Source organism: Taudactylus pleione, unplaced genomic scaffold (assembly GCF_031769625.1).
Source record: "Taudactylus pleione unplaced genomic scaffold, aTauple2 ptg000154l, whole genome shotgun sequence".
Classification (NCBI taxonomy): domain Eukaryota; kingdom Metazoa; phylum Chordata; class Amphibia; order Anura; family Myobatrachidae; genus Taudactylus; species Taudactylus pleione.
Window position 1 is genome coordinate 26,296,020 of NW_028284556.1, and position 20,770 is coordinate 26,316,789.

General features: G+C 44.7%; 1 protein-coding gene across 1 annotated transcript in view; it reads left to right on the top strand.

Moving 5' to 3' along the window:
• Window positions 1-20,770, top strand: part of PLEKHG1 (pleckstrin homology and RhoGEF domain containing G1) — a 125,631-nt gene that overhangs the window by 84,359 nt on the left and 20,502 nt on the right. Inside the window, exons 6-10 of the mRNA XM_088474401.1 lie at window positions 1,065-1,215; window positions 9,433-9,564; window positions 13,483-13,665; window positions 14,901-14,996; window positions 19,531-19,617. Coding sequence (XP_088330527.1) covers window positions 1,065-1,215; window positions 9,433-9,564; window positions 13,483-13,665; window positions 14,901-14,996; window positions 19,531-19,617 — 649 coding nt within the window. The remainder of the gene's footprint in view (window positions 1-1,064; window positions 1,216-9,432; window positions 9,565-13,482; window positions 13,666-14,900; window positions 14,997-19,530; window positions 19,618-20,770) is intronic.

The following is a 20,770-nucleotide window of genomic DNA, read 5'->3' on the forward strand; positions in this document are numbered from 1 at the left end:
AATCAGGGGCACTATGTGCGGTGTAATGTGAATAAGATTGTGCACTGTGACTCCTAGGGCCGTAGCCCACTTTGTAAACAAGTACTGTGATTCTGCTGGCCGTACCCCACTGGGTGGGTGCACTACTTTTAATTTCTGCCACTGCTGTGTGGCAATGTGTCATAGATGTGCTTTAAATTGTGGTGTCTGTGCCGTTGCGCCGCTGCTTTGTCGCTTTAGTAACCAGTCGGCTCACTGCAACCTTTGGCCAATAATGTTGAAAACAATATTATAAGCTGTGAGGTGGTCTAAATTGACTATAAATGACTGGAAATTAATGTTATTGAGGTTAATGATACTCTAAGAAGAAAAAAAGGACCAACTTATGTGATTTTAGCTTTTTTGCCAATTTTTGTAAAAAAAAATCTAAATCCAAAGCCAGTCACCGCAGTTTGGCAAATCCAAATCCTAAGACAGACAATGAATTAGAACCAAATCCGGCAAAAATGGTCCAGCTCACATCCCTACTCTAAAGTAGAGCTACTGGCAGCAGGGTGCCATTCCAGGCACCCTGCACGCCACATGCAGGTGTTGTGGGGTAGTTAGTGCTGTCCTCACGGCCTTGCATCCTGTGCGATGGCACCACTCACACACCCCTAGTTACAGCCCTATGTCTATGTATACCAGTTTTCGGGTGGTCATGGATAGAACAAGCTGCAGGCAATCCGAGATGAATGCTCATAGCAGGCAGCACTTCAGGAGGCGAATGTGTTGACTTTATGCTAGGCAATGCCATGAGACTGTGACAGCAGGTCTGCTTGTGACAGAGGGAATTGTCATGATATTAGGAATGGGGATAAGCAGCTAGCACAGAATGAGGGGACATGGTGGTACCTGAACACCACTATATGAAACAAACAAACAAAAAAACTATCTTGTATTTAAATAGTAGTTGAACGGTGGGAGCTTTATTTGAACTATTTGCTTTCTTATGCCATAACTCAATACAACACAAAGATGGTTCCTCATATTTATTGGTGGAATAGTAAATAGTTGTACATTAACCAACTGCTATATATTTACAGATCTGTGGCTGTATTAACAGAATGCATGAGAAACAAAATCCTTGCCAAATTCTTTCGGGAACGACAGGAAGTCCTACAACATTGTCTTCCTTTGGGGTCTTACCTTTTAAAGCCCGTTCAGAGGATCCTTAAGTACCACTTGTTGTTGCACGTAAGTGTTCTCAGGTGGACAGATATTATCTGAATTGAAGAGATGAATGTATTTGCTTAAATGAAAATAGAGAATCATAAGAATAGACAGGTTGGCTTAAGATCAATTTACTAGGTGTGGCTGGCAGTGAAAGTCATGGTCTTGAGTAAACCGGCTTATGGGTTTGATGACCTAAGGCAAGTCATTGTTTGCTTATTATTACCACTAAAAACTTTATAAGATTCTACAACCAATAATCTCTTAAAACAACTTGCAATATATTTTGGCTTTAAGACTTGTCATTTATGTACAGTACAAAGGAAAGCACATTAATCCAAATAATGTAGCCAGAAATAACATTAAAGAGTTTTAACATTTTATTTTAACAAGTCTATTATTAATATCAGCTACAGGGAAGTTGCAGATCATATTAAATGTGCTTTTTACCTACACCTGTTGAATGCAGACATTTTGTGGGCCCATATTTATCATGATGCAGCCTTAAACCTTCTATCGGATGAGGTGTTGTCATGTGTGCAAACCACTTATAATACTAACATAAAATAAAGACACTGAGACGTGGATTTGGCAGATAACTTGATGGCGATTTATTGGAGCAATAATAATTATTATTTATTTAAGGATGTATGGTGGCAAAGAAAGGACGGCCAGAAATCAGCCAGATCTGCTATGCCCACACACAAACAACAAAAGGCATAGCAGGCGTAGATCGCCCAGAGTGAATACACATAACCATGTAACTCATATCATCAACAAAAGGTAACGCTCACCCCCATCTTGACTTCCCACCCGTTTAGGTGGTGATACTGCCCCCCGTTAGGTTGGTACAGCCAACTACCAGTCAACGAAAGGAGCGCCCTTAAATCATAATTGCAACGGACTGGCTTCCTGCCGTTCTTTCCCGCCACAGCAAGGTTCTGCTTATAGAACCGCCGCACCGCCACCATACCAAGTACTACCCCAATAACGCCAACTCCTCAAAAAGATCCCCAATAAACAATGACAAACCCTCCTCTGTTAAATGAACTCCATCAGGTCTATACATATAACTAAATCGAAATTGAATGTTCTTATGGTAAATGACACGGCCATAATTGGCCATCACAAATTTGGCAACTGCGAAATTAAGTTTCTTCCTAGCTTCGTCATTAGCAGGAAAACTCCTAACCCCACGCCAAACCTGTCGAGGTACAATACAAGACCAAATTAATTTACACAAGGGCCAGGCCGATAGCACCCTCGCCAAATCGTTGACAATATCAACTCGTAATTCTACAGTGGACCTCTGCCCTAAGTCGTTGCCTCCTAAATAAGCCACCAAAATACGTGGCCTACCAAAAAGCCTTGCATACTCTAACAGTTTAGGACAAAAGGAATGCCATCTCATACCTCTGGAACCTATCCAACGGACCCTAGCTGAATATTCAAAAATTGGAGCTTGATCTGAACTCAAACCTAGCAGCCCAGAAAATATATGAGTGGCCTATAACCCAAATGTCCTGCGTGTCAAAGAGCAATCCTAAAGGTGGAGGAAAGCAGTAAATAAAAAATTAGTAATTGTCATAAAACAATAAAATTTTCTGGTGTATTAGTGGGATCTGATAGAACATAGGTGAGTATCTGCCAAAAAGAAAAATTTTCTATTGGTCGCCGACTTTACTATTTAAAGTGGCTGAGACAAACAGAAGACACAAAGGGGAAGAATGGGTGGGGGGGAATTGGGAAAAAACAGGTGAACTCGGCAAGAGGTAAAATAAAAACCTGCTGAGGGATGGACTATGGCCTAATTAAATGATTGAGAATAGCCGAATTGAATCAGTCAGTTCAGGTAAAAATTGTAAAATCCCTCAAGACTCCCATTGCCAGCAATGGCGAGTAGCTAATCCCGAGTAGGACGGACAGGGGTAACAGACAAGACAGTACAGTACATGAGACAAGACAAAAACCAGGCAAGCATAAAATATAAACGTAACCGGAACAGACTGTGAAATGACTTTAAACAAAGGGCCTTCACGCCTAGGTCGAATGTAACCTTTATAACTATCCGATTTCCAACGTCCCAGGGCCTTAATTTCTGATGCCGAGAAACCCGCAGCTGCCGCCGAAGTTGCGGCTCTGATCAGAAACGAGTGTGTACCAAAATCTTGAGGCGGGAGGCCTAAAACTGATACACACCTCTTCAAAAACCAACCAAACTGGTATTTGGTAAGCGGAGTCCTGTCCATATGCATGAGTCATGAACCAGGAATATCCGGCCGCAATAACTCATACCGCGTAGCTAGTGCCACGGGGCAGATCTGTTCGTCCCTAGATGGACCCAACGAGATCCACCTACCCCTACCAGTCTGGTCGGTCTTCGACCGCCGAATCCTACAGAGAACAGACCTCTCACTGACCAGGATATCCGAGAGGAGCATGGCGGCATCAACCCATTTGGATGATGCCACCAGCTCCGATACCCTCAAGGTGCCGTGAAAAGCCTCCGAAAACACCACTTGAATCAGGACCGCCTCATACGCAGTAAGAGCCACTCCGAGAACCGCCCCTAATACTGCCGGAAGCAGATGAGCGTCCACAGGTCTCCTACGGTCAGCTACTGGCCGGGAGACCCGTGCCCAACCCTTTAAAGCCTTCACAATCAGAAAACTTTTAGTAAAGTCAGGTTGGCCCTTCAATTTACAATAAAATGCAATGCCCCCCAAAGAGCGCGCAACAGAAGCCCTGGATCTGCCAGCCAAATGGAGACTCCAAATAAAAGAAAGCATCGAACGATGCTGACTCTTACCTGCCTGTTTGCTGCTACGGGAATAATCTTCCCATTCATTCCATGCCTGCCGATATGCTCGCAACGTGGAGGGGGCTAGAGACTGTTCTGCTAAGCCCTCCATGCCGGCTCGATCACCTGCCAAACATAAGAGGGACAAAGCACAACGTCAGCACCAGGGGCCACAGATCGGGACCTAGCCCACTGGAAACGTGATAACGCATCGTCTATCTCATTCTCCACCCCAGGAACGTGTCTTGCCTTAAACATGATGTTACAGTGCAAACATGTGAGCACAGCTGCGCTAGCAAGCGCAAAACCAGCAGGGAAGCCGCATGTTGCTGATTGTATCGCATGGACTACGCCCAGGTTGTCACACCTCATAATGATAAAACCATTATGGGAAAGAGTTTGAGAAGGAGTAAGTCCTTAGTCAAACCCTTTCCCACCCATTCTTCCAGCCAACGGCAAACGCACAAGGAGCCATCAAGGTAACATCCGAACCCCGTGGTGCCTGCTGCGTCGGTGAACAGCTGCAGCTGCAAATTGTCAGCGGCTGGAGACATCCACAACCGAACGCCATTAAAATCCCGAAGAAATGAGACCCAGACAGAGAGGTCCTGCTTAATCTCTGAGGATAAACGTAGCAAATGTCTCGGTTAGTGACACCAGCCGTGGCCCTTTCCAATTTACGTGAAAAAACTCTGCCCATTGGAATTACTTTGCAGGCCCAGGAGGGATTGCGCCTGCCGCAGGGTAATTCTACTGGAAGCCGTGCATTCCGCTATGGCATTACGCAACTTGACAGGCTTATCGAGAGGAATGCGACAAGAACCCGCCGAGGTACAGATCTCGATACCCAGGAATGACAAGCAAGGGGAAGGGCCCTCCGTTTTGTCCGCAGCAACGGGAACTCCAAATGAAAAAACAGCGCTCGTAAAGAAAACAAAAGATAACTGCATCTGCCTGAACCGGAAGGGCCGACACACAGAAAATCATCGAGATAGTGGGCTATCCCATGACTACCGCAAAAATTAAATAAATAAATTCCGCGCACCAGTGTAGTAAGGTGCTAAAATGCTCGAAAAACGCACAGGACACAGAACACCCCATAGGCAAGCTTTTGTCTATGCAATATCCGTTGTCCAAGCTAAAAACCCATAAACTGGAGTGACTCTGGGTGCAAAGGAAGTAGACGAAAAGCTGACTCAACATCTATCTTAGCCATCAGTGCGCCCGGACCATAACACCTAATGACGTCCAAAGCATCGTCAAAAGACTGGTACACCACCGAGGAAACCTCAACTGGTATGGCATAATTTACTGACGAGCCTGGCGGATAAGACAGATGTTGCATGAGCCTGTATTTTCCTGGAATTTTCTTGGGAACCACTCCCACCGGGGAATTCACAAGATCCCTAATGGGGGTTCTGCAAAAGACCCTGCAATGCGCCTGACGCTAACCTCGCCAGCCACTTTTTCCCTAAGAATGTGAGGCAATTCAAAGGCAGACTTCAAATTTCTAGGCGAATATGTGTCGACATCCCTGCAAATAGGTAAACGAAAACCAAAACTGAAGCCTTTTAACGAAAATTCTGCGTCCTGCAGAACCGGGTACCAACTCAACCATTTTGCTATCGCTGTGACACGGACAGGGGATGGAGCTTTACTTAGCACTTGTGCCTTTTGCTGGCTGTGCAGGCTGCTGCTGGGCACCCACCTTGAAACACTTGGCAACTGGGTGGTTTCCACCACATCGCAAGCAGAGGTGACGAAAACGACATTTTCGTCCCTGCGTACAGGTGGAATTATTAAAGGCGAAGCATTTTCCCCCAGACGCCTGCTGTTAGCCCTGACGAACTGAACTAGCTGCTTTGCTCGCGTTGTACCCCTCATAGGCAGGACGCGAAGGCTGCGTGACCTCCAGCAATGTATATTTGTCGAAGTAGGAGCATAGCTGAGAATGGAGCTTCCCGGTGATAGCTGCTTGGGGCAGTGATTGCAATAATAAGCTGTGCACCCTGTGGAAATTCACTGTAGCACATGTATTCTGTCTATTTTGTAAGTTAAACGCTCAGAATACAGTATATAATACAATCTCCTCTATTGACTGATAATAATGATTCAAAGGAGATAAAAGCTAGATCTTAGGTGCTATAGATAAATAAAGCAGTGTCAAAGCCATTACCCCTTACTGTCATATAACGCATCACTAAAGCATTCTATTCCCCCAATGATACCTCAATGCCCAGCATAATACTGACACTGTTTGCTGCAACTCTTTTCTACCATTAAGAGGGCATAATCAGCACTTAGACCAGCTATAAAATACATCATACGAATGTACTGAATGAAATAATTCTGGCATATACTGGACCAGCAAACACAGTAAGCAATTATATGTAGAAGTAGGGCCATCCTGTCTGAGCTGAATCTTTTTATTTCATGTGCAGGCTCCTTTACAGATCATATGAGCAAGGGAATCTGGGGGAGGGCAGAAAAAGAAACCATGCACTGTCCTGGACATAGATGCACAGATTGGTCCCCTTATGTACTGGATGGTGTATTATCCAGTATTAATAATTGATCCAATAGGTGGTCCATATCAGTGCACCCCGAACAGTGCATGTTTTCCAAATCTCCTAGTTGGTGCACAACAATATTCATTACTGGCTTTTTAACTTTTTCTACTGGCTGACACATTTAAAAGATCAACAGGGACTGTAGTGCTAGTTATTTCATTTGTGACACTGAGGGGATCCTAAAAAACACGCAACTTTAGTATTATATGCTATTTCTATTGTAGTCCTCATGGTGTGGGCTGAGGGGGGGGGAGGGTTCAGGCAAGGCACTCATAAACCCCTCCTGCATTTGCCTATGGTGCTGGCCACTGCAGCCACAAACATGATATTGACCAGGGACATTAAGGACTGAAGGGAAGTATCCCTCCCCCGCACTGGCACACCTTCCACAAAGCTGCAGCAGCCTGAGGGGGGATAGAACTATCAATAGGGGAACCACACCTGCAGCCCCTAATAACATGGGGGCACTGTGGAGCCAGGGACCAGGGTCTGTGGAGGCTCATTACTAGGCAGGACATAGCCACCCCTCCCCCAGCAGAACAAGAAATCAGAAAAGACAGTGATTGAGGACAGAAAGGAAAAGTAAAAGCAATGATATGAAGTAAATGAAAAGAATGACTAAATACAATAAGGAAAAGGAGGAGAGAAGAAGAGAAGAAGGAGAAGCACTAAGAGAGTTTTATTAAGGAAAATGACAACTGACAAAATACACTTCCCTGTCCTGGAGGAATCTGGAACAAAGAGGCTTTGGCCCACACTTTTAGCCCACTATATAATGTTCCTGTTACAAACCCGCCCCTGCTTGCCATAGGCTAACTCCCACAAGTAATTTGCATACATGCCTGCCCCCATCCTAGAGGTTTAAAACACCTCTTTTCTTATGCAATCTTTCGGTTTCTCTTAAAGTAACTAGGAGCAAGTGCTGTACCATCACTGAGACACAAGGGAAACAGTAATGTCACTAGTTCTTCGGTGATGCCATTAGTTCCTAGTAAAGAGGCTGCATTCTAGCGATTATGGGTTAAACTTACAAAATGGCTGCCTTCACTAGTTGTGCATACAGTTGGTATTCATGATTGAACAATCAGACATGTGGCACTTCCTCTTAAAGGCATAAATTGAGGTCTAAAAACCAAGGCAGGATATGCACTGTAACTTCAGGTCTTAGAAAGGTTTATAGAGCACCAGTTGCAATAGAGTGGAGGAAGCTATTTATGTGGTAAAATTAATACTAAAGTAAATGCAGCCAAATAACTATAACCCAATGCATCATTAATATTAATCCTAACCCATGAATAGTTTTTTTTATAAGGTACCCAGTGAGCTGTCTGGAGCTAGTAAAATTGTCTGCATTCTCATTAATATTACCTTTGCTCATAAAATGGCTGCTCCACTGTGTGATAGGTGAAAATGGAACATAGTTGCATACTTTTCAATAGTCAAGACTAGTGACCTAAATTGTTGCAAAATTATTTTTAATTGTCAGAAAAAATGATTCTATCTTTGTTAATGCTGAGTACACACATGGTGATATATCGGTCGTACTATCGAGTGCATCAGCCAGTGTGTCTGTGAACAACATCGCTCAGACATATCATGTTGACCCTGCAGCACAGCTGATGCCGATATATCAGTGCATCGGGCTGTGTGTACAGGCGACCTGCCAACAGCCCATACACTGGCTGTAGGGGCCCCCGACACTGGCATCTCAACTCGCATTTAAATTTCTCTGCCAAATTGTGAAATCATCCCAGACACATTGACCGGCCGATTGGTAAGTGTGCATAGCTTACCAATCAGACACTAGGATGGTAGATCCGTCTACTGACAGGGAATGAAATTGCCCCTGTGGCTAATTACTCTTGCCGCACGGAGAAATGCTATTCAATGTAATATCAATTTCCCCACTGGGTAAATCAGGGGTTAATGTGTGGAAACCCACTGATTCCAAGTGAACTGCAGAATCAATGTGCTTCCCCGCAAGTGATGGTGCCTTTTTTTTGCGGACTCCTGAAGTTGCAAGGAAAAGTCCACCTAGAGGAGATGACGTACGGGGTTATCCCGGCTAGTTGAATTGCCAGCCGCAGCTAATTAGATTCCACCCTACTATGTACCCTGCTTAAAATGTATGTCTGTCTATTTGGATTTACACTCTTTTGCAGTCTTTTAAGTTGTATGTATTAAAAAATGGCAATTAGTAGACTTTCTGACCTTGTGTCTACTCAGACATGTTCTCTTTTCAAGGACTAATAAAACAACATGGCTGACTAAAAGACCCCATATACCTACCGAGTGCTGCCGGATCCTGCGATGGGATTGGAAACTGTTCCGCCGATCGGAAATACTGGCCGTAGGCCATCGATGTTCTGCAATCCCTTGTAGGATCGCTAAAATTATACATGTTAAATTTAAGCAATTTGCTAATCCCGATCATATTTTGATCGTGATAGGCAAATCAGTAAAATCCAGCATGTTGGATTTCATCGATTCTGTGAACCGGAATCTCTGGATCGCAGAAACAGAGCGATCCGTCGCTAGTGTATGGGCCCCTTTAGATGTTCAGCTGAATCTAGCAGTGTGAACTTTTTTTTTTTCTTAATCTGAGCTACAAGGTTACCAAAGGACAATCTGCAATTGTTCTAATCTTTGTCGTGTAATAGGATCTTCTAATTCAGGATTATTGGCATTTGGCTGTCAATGCACTTGAGAAATGATTGTGAATACTCCGTGGTACAACACTAATGTTTCTCTAGTGGCACACTGGAGTATTTGTGAGAGCATGTTAACTTTGCATTTTATGTCAATTTTGCAAAATGACACAAACACTTGTGAATACATAAAAAATTGTTTGAATTTTCTATCACAAATCAGGAGATATCTAACCACCTGGATAAAGATACAGATGGATATGATGTCGTACTTGATGCCATTGACACAATGCAGCGGGTTGCTTGGCATATTAATGACATGAAAAGAAAACACGAGCATGACATCAGACTACAGGTGCATTTAGTTTTCATATTATAATTTAGTCAACTCTTCCTGTGTCCAATGTTTAACTGTCGTCATTGAGGCTTTTGTGGTACTGTGAATATTGTTATGTCTAAAAGTAAATGTATATGTAGTGCTACCATGCCCTGTAAAGCTTTACAGAGATGCATATGTATCTTAGTTTAGGCAATGTTCAGGGGGCTTAAAAAAATAAAAATTCCTAATGCCATGAAATTATAAATTGTTTCATTATTTTGAACCATCAAGTTCAGTCCATGGAGCCTGAAGGTAATGGGGCTGACAAAGTTATTCTCACCCCATCACCTCCCCTGCATCCAATGGCATTATGGGGCCTCACCGTGAGTGTGACCCCCAAAGTGCCGCCTCCTCCTCAGTGACAGGAGCCGGGTGCTGCAGTGTGCTCCTGTCACAGGGAAGGAGCCGATAGTGCAGGAAGTTGGATGTTTAGTCTCCGGGGGCAGCCCAGCATCACCGAGGGTGCTGGGCTGGGAACGCCCCCGGAAAGATTTCCTGTGAGGTCACACCCCTTCTTATAGATCATGCCCCCTTTTTTGAGGGCGCGCAACTTAGCCGCGCAAGAGGAATGCAGAGTGGGCCAAAAAATTTTGGTTATTGCCCACTGATGCACTGTTACATCACTGTGTAGCAATTTCTGCTAGGAGAAGTATATAGCACAGTATAGACAATGTGGTAGATTTAAGATCTTTTTGTGCGCAAAGCCTTGAAAAGGAATCACTTGTAGTTGTACTGTGTATGCATGTAAAATACCCAGTACGGGCTGATTATGAAGCACAAGTGTAAAATTGCAGCACAAATGCTGTTTGCAACGCCAGTGGCGTCCCTCCCCACGGTGACACCCGGTGCGGGGAGGGACACCATGCGCGCGGCACCTGCCAAAATGGGGGCGTGGTCTTCGGGAGGATGTGTGTCGGAGGCGTGGCCTCGCATGTCGGGCCTTCGGGAGGGGCGTGGCCTCGCGGCGCGAACCCGGCCCGTGGTTAACAAAATGATACATTAGGTATCAATGGGGTCACGGTGGTGCCGGCGGCGGGTGCAGGAGGTGCGGGCATGGGCAGTGCCGGCTCCCTCACTGACAGGAGCCGAGTGCTGCACTTAATACTATAGTGCAGCACCCGGCTCCTGTCACTGAGGGGGATTCTGCACCTTGGTGTCACCCCTCGGCGGGTGACACCCGGGTGCGGGCCGCACCCCCCGCACCCGCCTTGTGACGCCACTGTGCAACGCCCAGATTTGCATAAGTGAAGTGCATTCATGAATTTGCAGGCAGTGCCTGAGTGGATGCTAAGGTTTCCACCATCTGATAGGAGAGTCGGGCAGATCACAGGTGTTCATTACCAAGTGCAGCTTAGTCATACAAATGCACCTACTTTGACACAGAAGTGTAAAAATGTAAAGATCTCATTTTGTAGGATGGCTTATTTATATGAGAGAAAGGGGTGGAGAAGGTGCTTTACATGGGGACACACACAGGCTGGTTTCCCTCTAAAAGCCTTCAGTTCTTTGCCGCCTCTGAGGCCCCGAAGATCAGGTCTCTTCCCTATACTAATAATGAAACACACTTTGTGCCTTCAAGTTGTTTTTACACAGGTTTTTTTTTTTTTTTATCAAGACCGTAAGTGGACGCAGACCTTGAAATGTCCTTTACTGACATGCAGACATATAAACGCATTGTGGGTGCGCAGATTTTGTGGCTTGTTAATGAACCTTGGCATAATATATAACAATAATAATATATAACAATATATAACATGCTTCTTTAAGTGTTGAGTTTCTGTGCAGATATAGTAGATTCTAGATAACTGTTCCAGCTCTCTCTTACTGCACAAATGTACATTTTCTGGCTTGTCAGCTTTTCATGTTAAACTCTGCAGAGTTATCATATTCTTCCTGGCACAGCCATCTGTTCAGCCTGTAAGAGAATTGGAAGCATTTGTCTATATGTCATTATAAATTCATTGAGCACATATGTCCTGCTACTACACTAATTCATCTAAACACCCATCCCAAAATCTTATCATATCGGAACTATTCCTCAGATAAATATCATATAGAAATGCACACGTAGGGCACGATTGTGGGTTGCACTGAAAAGCGTGTATTGGCAGTCATCCGTCTGCAAGTTTATGCAAATGGCATAGAAACTACTTCCTTGGAATCAATAGGTGCACCAGAATGTGCAAGGACTGAGGCGCCCACTTTTAGCAACTGACCTACTGAGCAAAAGTGGGCGGTCTTGGAGGCAATGACGTAATTTGTGCTGAATCCCGTTGTCATAGCCCCACTCCCACTTTATAGTGCCTGTGATCCCGACACTGTACAGGGGGGTGTAGGGCCGGTATACAATCGGGAAGCCTGCTGCCTTAATACCGGCAGCCTGCTTCCCTACTGTCATATCCCGGCGAGGGTGAAATGCTGGGCGTCTATATCTAGACGCCTGTCATTTCCCTGACACTGGAGACAGGCGCCCTGCATCCCGATTGAAGCGGACAGCCGCGGGGGGGAGGGTTAGGCACCCGAGTGGGGGGGAGGGTTTGGTTTAGGGCACCCGGGGGGTGGACTTAGGGTTAGGCAACCCCCGGGGGACTTAGGTTTAGTCAGCGGTGAAGGGAGGGGTTAGGGTTAGGCACAGGGGGGGAGGTTATGGTTAGGCACCCCTAAGGAGGGTTAGGATTAGGGGGGTTAGGTTAGTAGATACTTACCTTAGGACGATCAGGATTTCCAGCGCTGTCGGGCTTCCATTGCCGGGCTCTGCTGGTTTGTCGGGCTACCGCTGCTGGGATTCGAACTCCCGGCCATGCGGCAGCCGGGATATCATACCGATTCCCAAGCGCCACAATGATGCAGTCGCCCTGCACCGCCCACCTACGCCGATGTGTCACCCCTGCTGTGGCGACCTAGCTGGCCCCTCCCCGAAGCTGCAGCTAGAAAGTCTGCATGTATACTATACTAAGTACTGTATACTGCTGCATACAGCTTTGTGCATCATATGGCCATGTAACTCCTATTTTATTTCTGATATCTACAATAGAGGAAGCACTATCCAATTTTACTGATTACAGCAAATAGTGTTACTGTGATACAGGGATCTTTAGAAAGGTCACTACATCCATAAAAGTGTTTTGATGCAGATTTTCTAATACTTAGCAAGGCTTGGCCTGGGTTGACCTAGGAGATTAGCATTTTCTAGCTTCCATTCATAATAATGGAGGTCAGCCACAGTGTGCCATTTAGTTTCGGTGTGCATGTGCAAGATTGAGATTTTTATTATATCTGAGTATATTAGCATATTGTATTTAACATGGTTGTTTTTAATTTCCTTGAAAGGCTTTTATATTTAGGTCCTGCAATTAGCTGAATGTCTAAGATTTATTGGTGAATAATAACAGAAAATCAAATACATAGTTTCTTCTCATTTATATCAATTACCAGACACCATTTGCTACAGCAAATATTAGAAAATGGTAGTAATACAAACGCTCAATGAAGAGATGGATTTAATTTTATTTTACTTGAAAGCTTACAGAAAGTGTGCTGACAAAACTATGTAGTGACAATGGAATTATTCACATAGTCACACACTTGGCTGCAAAATGTTGCACCTTTCGATGGTGTTTCTGGTCTTGCAATGCTCCCAATGCTGTGCCAGCCTCTCTGCATGGCAGAATTCACCACCCTTGTTCTATGTATAGACTATGGATTTTGCAAGATGTGAATGTACAGATACTGTGCGCAATGTCATACCATAGAATGGCAGAACTTAAAGATTCCATTGTGAAAATTCACATCTGCGTACTGACCTGTCCTCTTTACACTCTATATTACACTGTTACATAATATGGACTACATTTACGCTACTAACATTTATAGTGTGCTTGATATCCTCTCCAGGAGATTCAGAGCTTGCTTACCAATTGGAAAGGACCAGACCTGACAAGTTACGGGGAGTTAGTTCTAGAGGGCACATTTCGTTTTCAACGAGCCAAGAATGAGCGCACTTTGTTTCTGTTTGACCGTCTGCTGCTCATCACAAAGAAAAGAGATGACTCTTACACATACAAAGCCCATATCCTGGTAGGTCACAGCTCTGGAGAGTTGGCGGCTCTGCATCTCATTCATTGTAACAAGGTTGTCTTTGTGGCTGCTACAAATTAGTCTAACAGGCCACAAGTGATTCAGCAGTCACATGAAGCTGTTAGTGTGGCACTTGGTAATGATTTTTTATAAAAACAAAAAAAAGAGCATGACTAAAGAATGTGTCAAACAATCACGACCAAGAGTCTCAAATATGCTAATATTGATAAATGACCCCCCTTTTTAGACGTGTTTACAAAACAATGTCTTTTATAGCCAGCAGGACTCTATATCATGCTCATTATAAATAGAATGGATGTAATTATAGCACATCTATGACTATATACAATATACAATAGATATTTGCAATTGTTACAACAAATGTTCAATGGATTACGTAATGCTGTTCTATGAATGTCTGACCATAATGTCGTAAGCTAGATGTTATGTAATAAGAATTTTGGTAAATGATACGTGGAACCTCTCCTCTACACATAGTAACCCAGACTTATTGTAGAAAATAAGGTCATTAATATGTACTAAGATGCTGCAGGGAATAAAAGCTTATGATAAAACATAGTTTTCTAATGATATGATGGCAATAAATGGACACGACATGTACGTAAAAATAAAAACCCTACTGCAAACAACCATTGATGTGGCAGACAAAGGATCTGCTTTACACTACTGACAGGTCGCTAGGGAAATAAATATATTGGGTGAGAAAGTTCCATCCGTCAAACAGATGATAATATCGTGACGGACATGTGTGTACAATCTGCTGTACAATCTTAGTATATATGTGTTTCACGTCCAGACAGGTTTTTGCAGAAAACCCAAACACCATTAACATTTGATGTATTTATGTAGTATATATTTCTTTTTATTTGTCAGTATTTTTAGCTTAGTAGAATACTCTGGCAGTTCACTTGTGTGATCAACATAGTTATCAGTTATGAAATTAATAACTGTGAAGTCTGCAAAAATATTTATCCATATTGTTTTCTTTCTATCTTATTTGGAACTTAAAATTCTTTCTTTTTAAAAAAATCTCATTCCGTACATTTTAAACTTTTCTTGGCTTTGTTATATTTAATAATATCTCGGAAAAAATGATTTATCTTAGGTTTTTCATGAATAATGTCAATACTTTAGGACTGTCTATATGGTTGAAAAAAAAAATAGCATTAATGAGTAGCTGCTATACCCACACTTGTCTGTCCTGTCTCCTGTAGTGTTGCAATCTTATGCTGGTAGAAGTTATTCCAAAGGAGCCTCTCAGCTTCAGTGTGTTTCACTACAAGAACCCCAAGCTCCAGCACACAGTACAGGTAATGCATTTACGTTCAGACTTTGCTGTGTGATAGACAAGGTCAAGGACTGGAGAGGTCATGGCACTAATCTCTTATAGGAAAGATGCTGATCTTGACATGTGTCAGCTGGCGATCAGGAGAAGTAGGCTATTACACCGGCACAGTCCTACAGAAAGCATGTTTAAAAAAACCAAGATCTCCATAGACAATAGGATAATTTACCCTTCCTTAAAAAAGCCACTTCTGGAGCATTTGTATTGTACTCTAGTACTCCTAAATCTGGTCATGTTTATTGCCTTCAATGGGATTCGATTAAATGATTACCATTCCAATCAAAGGGATTATGCACACATTAGTTTAATGCCTTCCATAGCATGGAATTATTTCTTACATTTGTGTTCTATTGCTTTCATGACGCAATGTATGAAGGTATACAATCGGGAAGCCGGCTGCCTTAATACCGGCAACCGGCTTCCCGACTGTCATATCTAGATGTAGACGGCTGACATTTCCCTGGCGCCCGGCATCCCGATCGAAGGGATGCTGGGCGCCATGAGCGGACAGCCGCGGGGGGGAGGGTTAGGTTTAGGGCACCCAGGGGGGATTTAGGGTTAGGCACCCCCCAGGAGGGTTAGGGGGAGGGAGGGTTAGGGTTAGGCACCCCCGGGGGGATTTAGGATTAGGCACCCCCGGGGGGGATTTAGGATTAGGCAGCGGGGAAGGGGGGGATTAGGGTTAGGCACTTGGGGGGGAGGTTAGGGTTAGGCACCCCTAAGGAGGGTTAGGGGGTTAGGTTAGGTTAGTCAGTACTTACCTATCGACGATCGGGATTTCCAGCGCTGTCGGGCTTCCGCTGCCGGGAACTCTGCATTGGTCGGCCAGGCGCTGCCGGCGGTATTTCATACAGATTCCTATATGAAAGAGGTATACCATGTGTGTCTCCTTCCTGCGGCCAATTATTCTCAATGCAGGGTGCCAGCAGTGTCCTCAGTGCAGGTTTGCTGACTGCGTCGGCAGTGCAGGGGTGCTGGCGGTGTCCTCACTGTGGGAGTATGGGCAGTGTCGGGGTCGCTGACGGTGTCCTCAGGAGTGTCGGCAGTGGGGGATGCTGCCAGTGGGGGTGCCGGCAGCGGGGGGTGCCGGCAGTGTCAGGCGGCGTGGGATGGCGGGCGCCATCCTTTTTTCCTCCTTTGTAGTGTTTTCAATGGGCTTAACGCTGATTGGCTGAGAGCCGTGACAGACGGCTCTCTTAGCCAATCAGCGTTAAGCCCGCTGAAAACAAAACCTCGCGACTCGACAGAGGGGTTGCAAGGTTTTGCCTCAGGTCAGGGATCTAGGGCAGGCTGCGCTCGGATCGCCCCGGTTACCCAAAATTCCGACCCGCTCATCTCTACTAAAGAGATGTATTTCTCAGGCAGCACCAATTGAATGACAGACCCATGAAGTGTTTTTCCTATCATCGCCATATTACGCATCTGTGGCTTTGGCTGATTTCGTAGCATTACACATTTCTAAAAATGTTGCATTCATTAACGCCATACAATGCAAGGCCGCAACTTGGGGGTGGGGGCTGGAGGTGCATGTGCACTGCTGCACCTGCCGCCAGTGTCCTCCAGCCCGGCACCACAGGGAGGCTCCAAGCCGGACGCCTGTTGAGATTTTATTACCAGTGGGCGTCCGACTCCTTCCCTGCAGTGCCGCTGTAGCCGGAGGCTGGAGTTCTCTCCTGAACTCCAGCTTCCGGCTCTCCCCGTGGGCACTATTGGGAGTGTAAGCGTCACTACAGGGGCACTACTACAGGGGCATTACCATATGGGCACTACAGGGACATTACTATGGGGGCATTACTATATGGGCACTACAGGGGCATTACCATATGGGCACTACTACAGGGGCACTGCTGCAGGGGGCATTATTATGGGGGAATTATCAGGGGGGCACCATATTACTGTCTTGCCCTGGTGACAAAAATCCTAGTTTCGGCCCTGTACACTGTAAACCCTTACCTCTAGTAATCATGCTGTGTGTAAATAAGACTTTTAGCTGCCTTTGCTTCTTGGTTTTTGTATTATGTGCATCAAAAATGTGTTTGACAAAAATTTACAGATTCCGTTAAATCGGCCTCCAGCTTTCACTTACACACACTGCAGCTGATTCTGAGTCTGACGCATTTGCGGGCACTTCTCTGTCTGACTGCGACTTTATGCTCACTATATTGTGCTAATGCGAGACCTCGGCTTTGTATACTATATAATGAGTGCGACTGCCTGTGGAAGCCTGGCCCACCCACTGTTCTTATGTTCGCTTCCATCATCACTAGTATTAAGACTTCCACCAGCACCATGCTGGGTGCAAAAGGTCCATCTGAAACAGACGTCCCAGCTCAGTCTGCACACTGACGAATGGGCACTGAAGTCGGCCGGCACCCCTATTACACTCCCATGAGCAGAGCCGGTGCAAGGTTTCAGGGCGCCCTAGGGAAAGGTTCTCAATGCCGCCCCTGTTTTCCCCCAAACCCTTCGCCCAGCTCACAGACACATACACAGCACCCTAATAATAATCACATGACCCGAATTAAAGGGATGATTCCCCCTGCAGTGCCCCCAGTAGTAAGGGCCCCTGTAGTGCCCCATTTGTAATGCCCTTGTAGTGCCCCCAGTAGTAATGCTCCCTGCATTGCCCTCAGTAGTAATGTGCTTGTAGTGCCCCCAGTAGCAATGCTTCCTGCAGTGCCCCCAGTAGCTATGCCCTTGTAGTGCCTCCAATAGTAATGCTCCATGCAGTGCCCCAGTAGTAATGCTCCCTGCAGTGCCTCAGGAGTATGACCTTGTAGTGCCCCCAAGTAGTAATGCCCTTGTAGTGCCCCCAATAGTAATGCTCCCTGCAGTGCCCCCAGTAGTAATGACCTTGTAGTGCCCCCAATAGTAATGCTCCCTGCAGTGCCCCAGTAGTAATGCCCTTTGAAGTGCCCCCAGTAGTAAGGGCCCCTGTAGTGCCCCCAGTTGTAGTGCTCCCATATGATGCCCCCAGTTGTAGTGCTCCCAATAGTGCCCCCATATTATGCCCCCAGTAGTAAGAGAGCAGGAGCCGGGAGCCCGCTGGTAATACAATCTCAGCGGGCGCCCGGCAAATGGTGGGTGCGATCGCTGGGCCAGTGGCATCCTTAAGCCGCCGGGCCCCATAGCAACCGCACCCTCCGTAGTTAGGCGGACTCAGGTGCGCCCTCTAGTGGCCGGCGCCCATAGGTAGCTGCCTAAGCTTGCCTGGTGGTAGCGCCGACTCTGCCCATGAGACAGATCAGTTCCATGCAATCGCATGGTCGCAACCCAGTTACCGCCTGCAAACACCCATTTTACAGATAGTATGGTCCGCAAACAGATGGATCAATCCGTGCACACTAGCAAACTGTCAGTGTACTTAGGTCTGATTTGGTTCATGTGCAGTTGCGTCCAATCAGAATCAGCCCCATTGTGACCATTCTCTTCTGTGGAGATAGCCTGTCTGTGCCAAACTGTACAAGGAATGATGGGTCTAAGAGGAGCAGCTCACCTTAACAATATTAGAAAGAAGGGAAGGCAATTACAAACATATATTATGTTGGCCAGTGCTGTGCTGCATTTCACAAAGGAGACAGTAGCTCAGACAGGGTTCAAAACCGTGATCGATCGTTACCATTAACATTGATAACTATTTTGACGAGTTTCGTGACTATTCTTAAGGTACCACAGACAAACCATCGTTAAACCACTAATGATTGCCTACCCAAATAATTCTCATATGCAGGATTACAATATGCAAAGCATGGGGGGGATGATAGAAAACATAGGCTGAAATAAGCAAGAGCTTAACTTTATAATATCAGAGTTATAATAATGTATACAGCCTTTCTTATTGCTAATGGCTGCATCACACCACTGCCATTAATATGCGTGTGTGTTTATATAGTATCACAAAAGAAATAGGACACCAGTCTTCATCTATGTATATACATTTTTCTTTCTGAATCTATTGAAGTATAGAAGTATGAACTTATTTCTTCATTTAGAAAATTAAATGGAGGAATAGACAAAAACATATCCCAGCAAGCCCTGATAGCAAAACTGTGTCAGGGCATGCTGGGATGTGTAGTCCCACACCAGTTGGAGGGCCGCTTATTGCACACCCTATTGTCAATATGTGGGAAAAAAAAAACACCTTTCTTTTATTTACAGTTAAATTCAGATATTGTACTTTTTTTTTTTTTTTTTTTTTTAGTAATTTTCTTGCTCCATTTAAGAGCTTTAATTTCAAATCTATTCATCATGGTGTGGAAACGCAGTGGGAACATGCCCGATTGGGTTTTCACATGCATTTGGTCTGAGGAAGATGAAAACTTCCTGTTTGTTGCAGACACATGTTAAGAAACACAGAATGAACACACTTGTAACAGTAAAACTCATGTCAACCACACGAACATGCATCTGAGGCACTTGACAGTAATTTTCATATGCGTTTTGCTATAGTTTATGCTCAGTGTTTTATGTACACAACTTTATAAATGTTATTTTTACAGGCCAAGTCACAACCAGATAAACGTCTGTGGATCCTACACTTGAAGAGATTGATACTAGAAAACCACCCTGCTAAAATACCAGCAAAGGTACATGCATAGATTTATACTAAAATAGACTGCTGAAAATTTTACATGTTGTCTATCAGTCACTAAGGCAAAGTGAGAATAATAAGCGCATATTTATTTATTATTTATTAACAGTTTCTTATATAGCCCAGCATATTCCGTTGCGCTTTACAATTGTAAACATTAATAGATCAAAACTGGGTAATAACAGACAGATATATAGGTAGGAAGGCCCTGCTCGCAAGCTTACAATCTATAGGGAAATAGGCATTGATACACAAGGAAAGGAGCTATATATTGCATTTGGTCCAGCCAGAATGCACAGTTTCTTGGTTGGCTGCATGATCCAGTCACACAGGAATGTCGACCAAATGTCATGAGGATGTGAGAGAAATACAATGTGTGAGATTGTGTGTGGACTGTAAAAAGGGGACGTAATTAGATATGGAAGCTATGAAGGTTATGTGGGAGGTTCTGGAATTTGATAAGCTTGCCTGAAGAGGTGAGTTTTCAGGGATCGCTTGAAGGATTGGAGACTAGATGAAAGTCTTATTGTGCGAGGTAGTTCATTCCATAGAGTGGGTGCAGCGCGAAGAAAGTCCTGTAACCGTGAATGGGAGCAAGTAATGCATGGGGATGAGAGACGCAGATCTTGTGCTGAGCGGAGAGGTCGGGTTGGGAGATATTTTGAGATGAGTGAAGAGATGTATGTTGGTGTGGTTTGGTTAATAGCCTTATGTGTAAGTGAAAGTATTTTGTATTGAATACGGTAGAAAACGGGCAACCAATGGAGGGACTGACAGAGCGGGGCAGTAGAAGAAGAACGTTTTGCAAGGAAGATAAGCCTTGCAGCTGCATTCATAATGGATTGTAATGGTGATAGCCTGTTTTTGGGAAGACCAGTAAGGAGGCTATTGCAATAGTCAATGCGGGAAATAATAAGTGCATGGATTAGAGTTTTTGCAGTGTCTTGTGTGAGATATGGTCGAATTTTGGATATGTTTTTTAGATGTATGTAACATGATTTTGAGACAGATTGAATGTGGGGAACAAAGGACAGTTCAGAGTCAAGGATGACACCAAGGCAGCGAGCTTGTGGGGCGGGGTGGATGGTCGAGGTATCAACAGTGATAGAGAGATCAGGTTGGTAACTGTTATTGGCCGGTGGAAATAT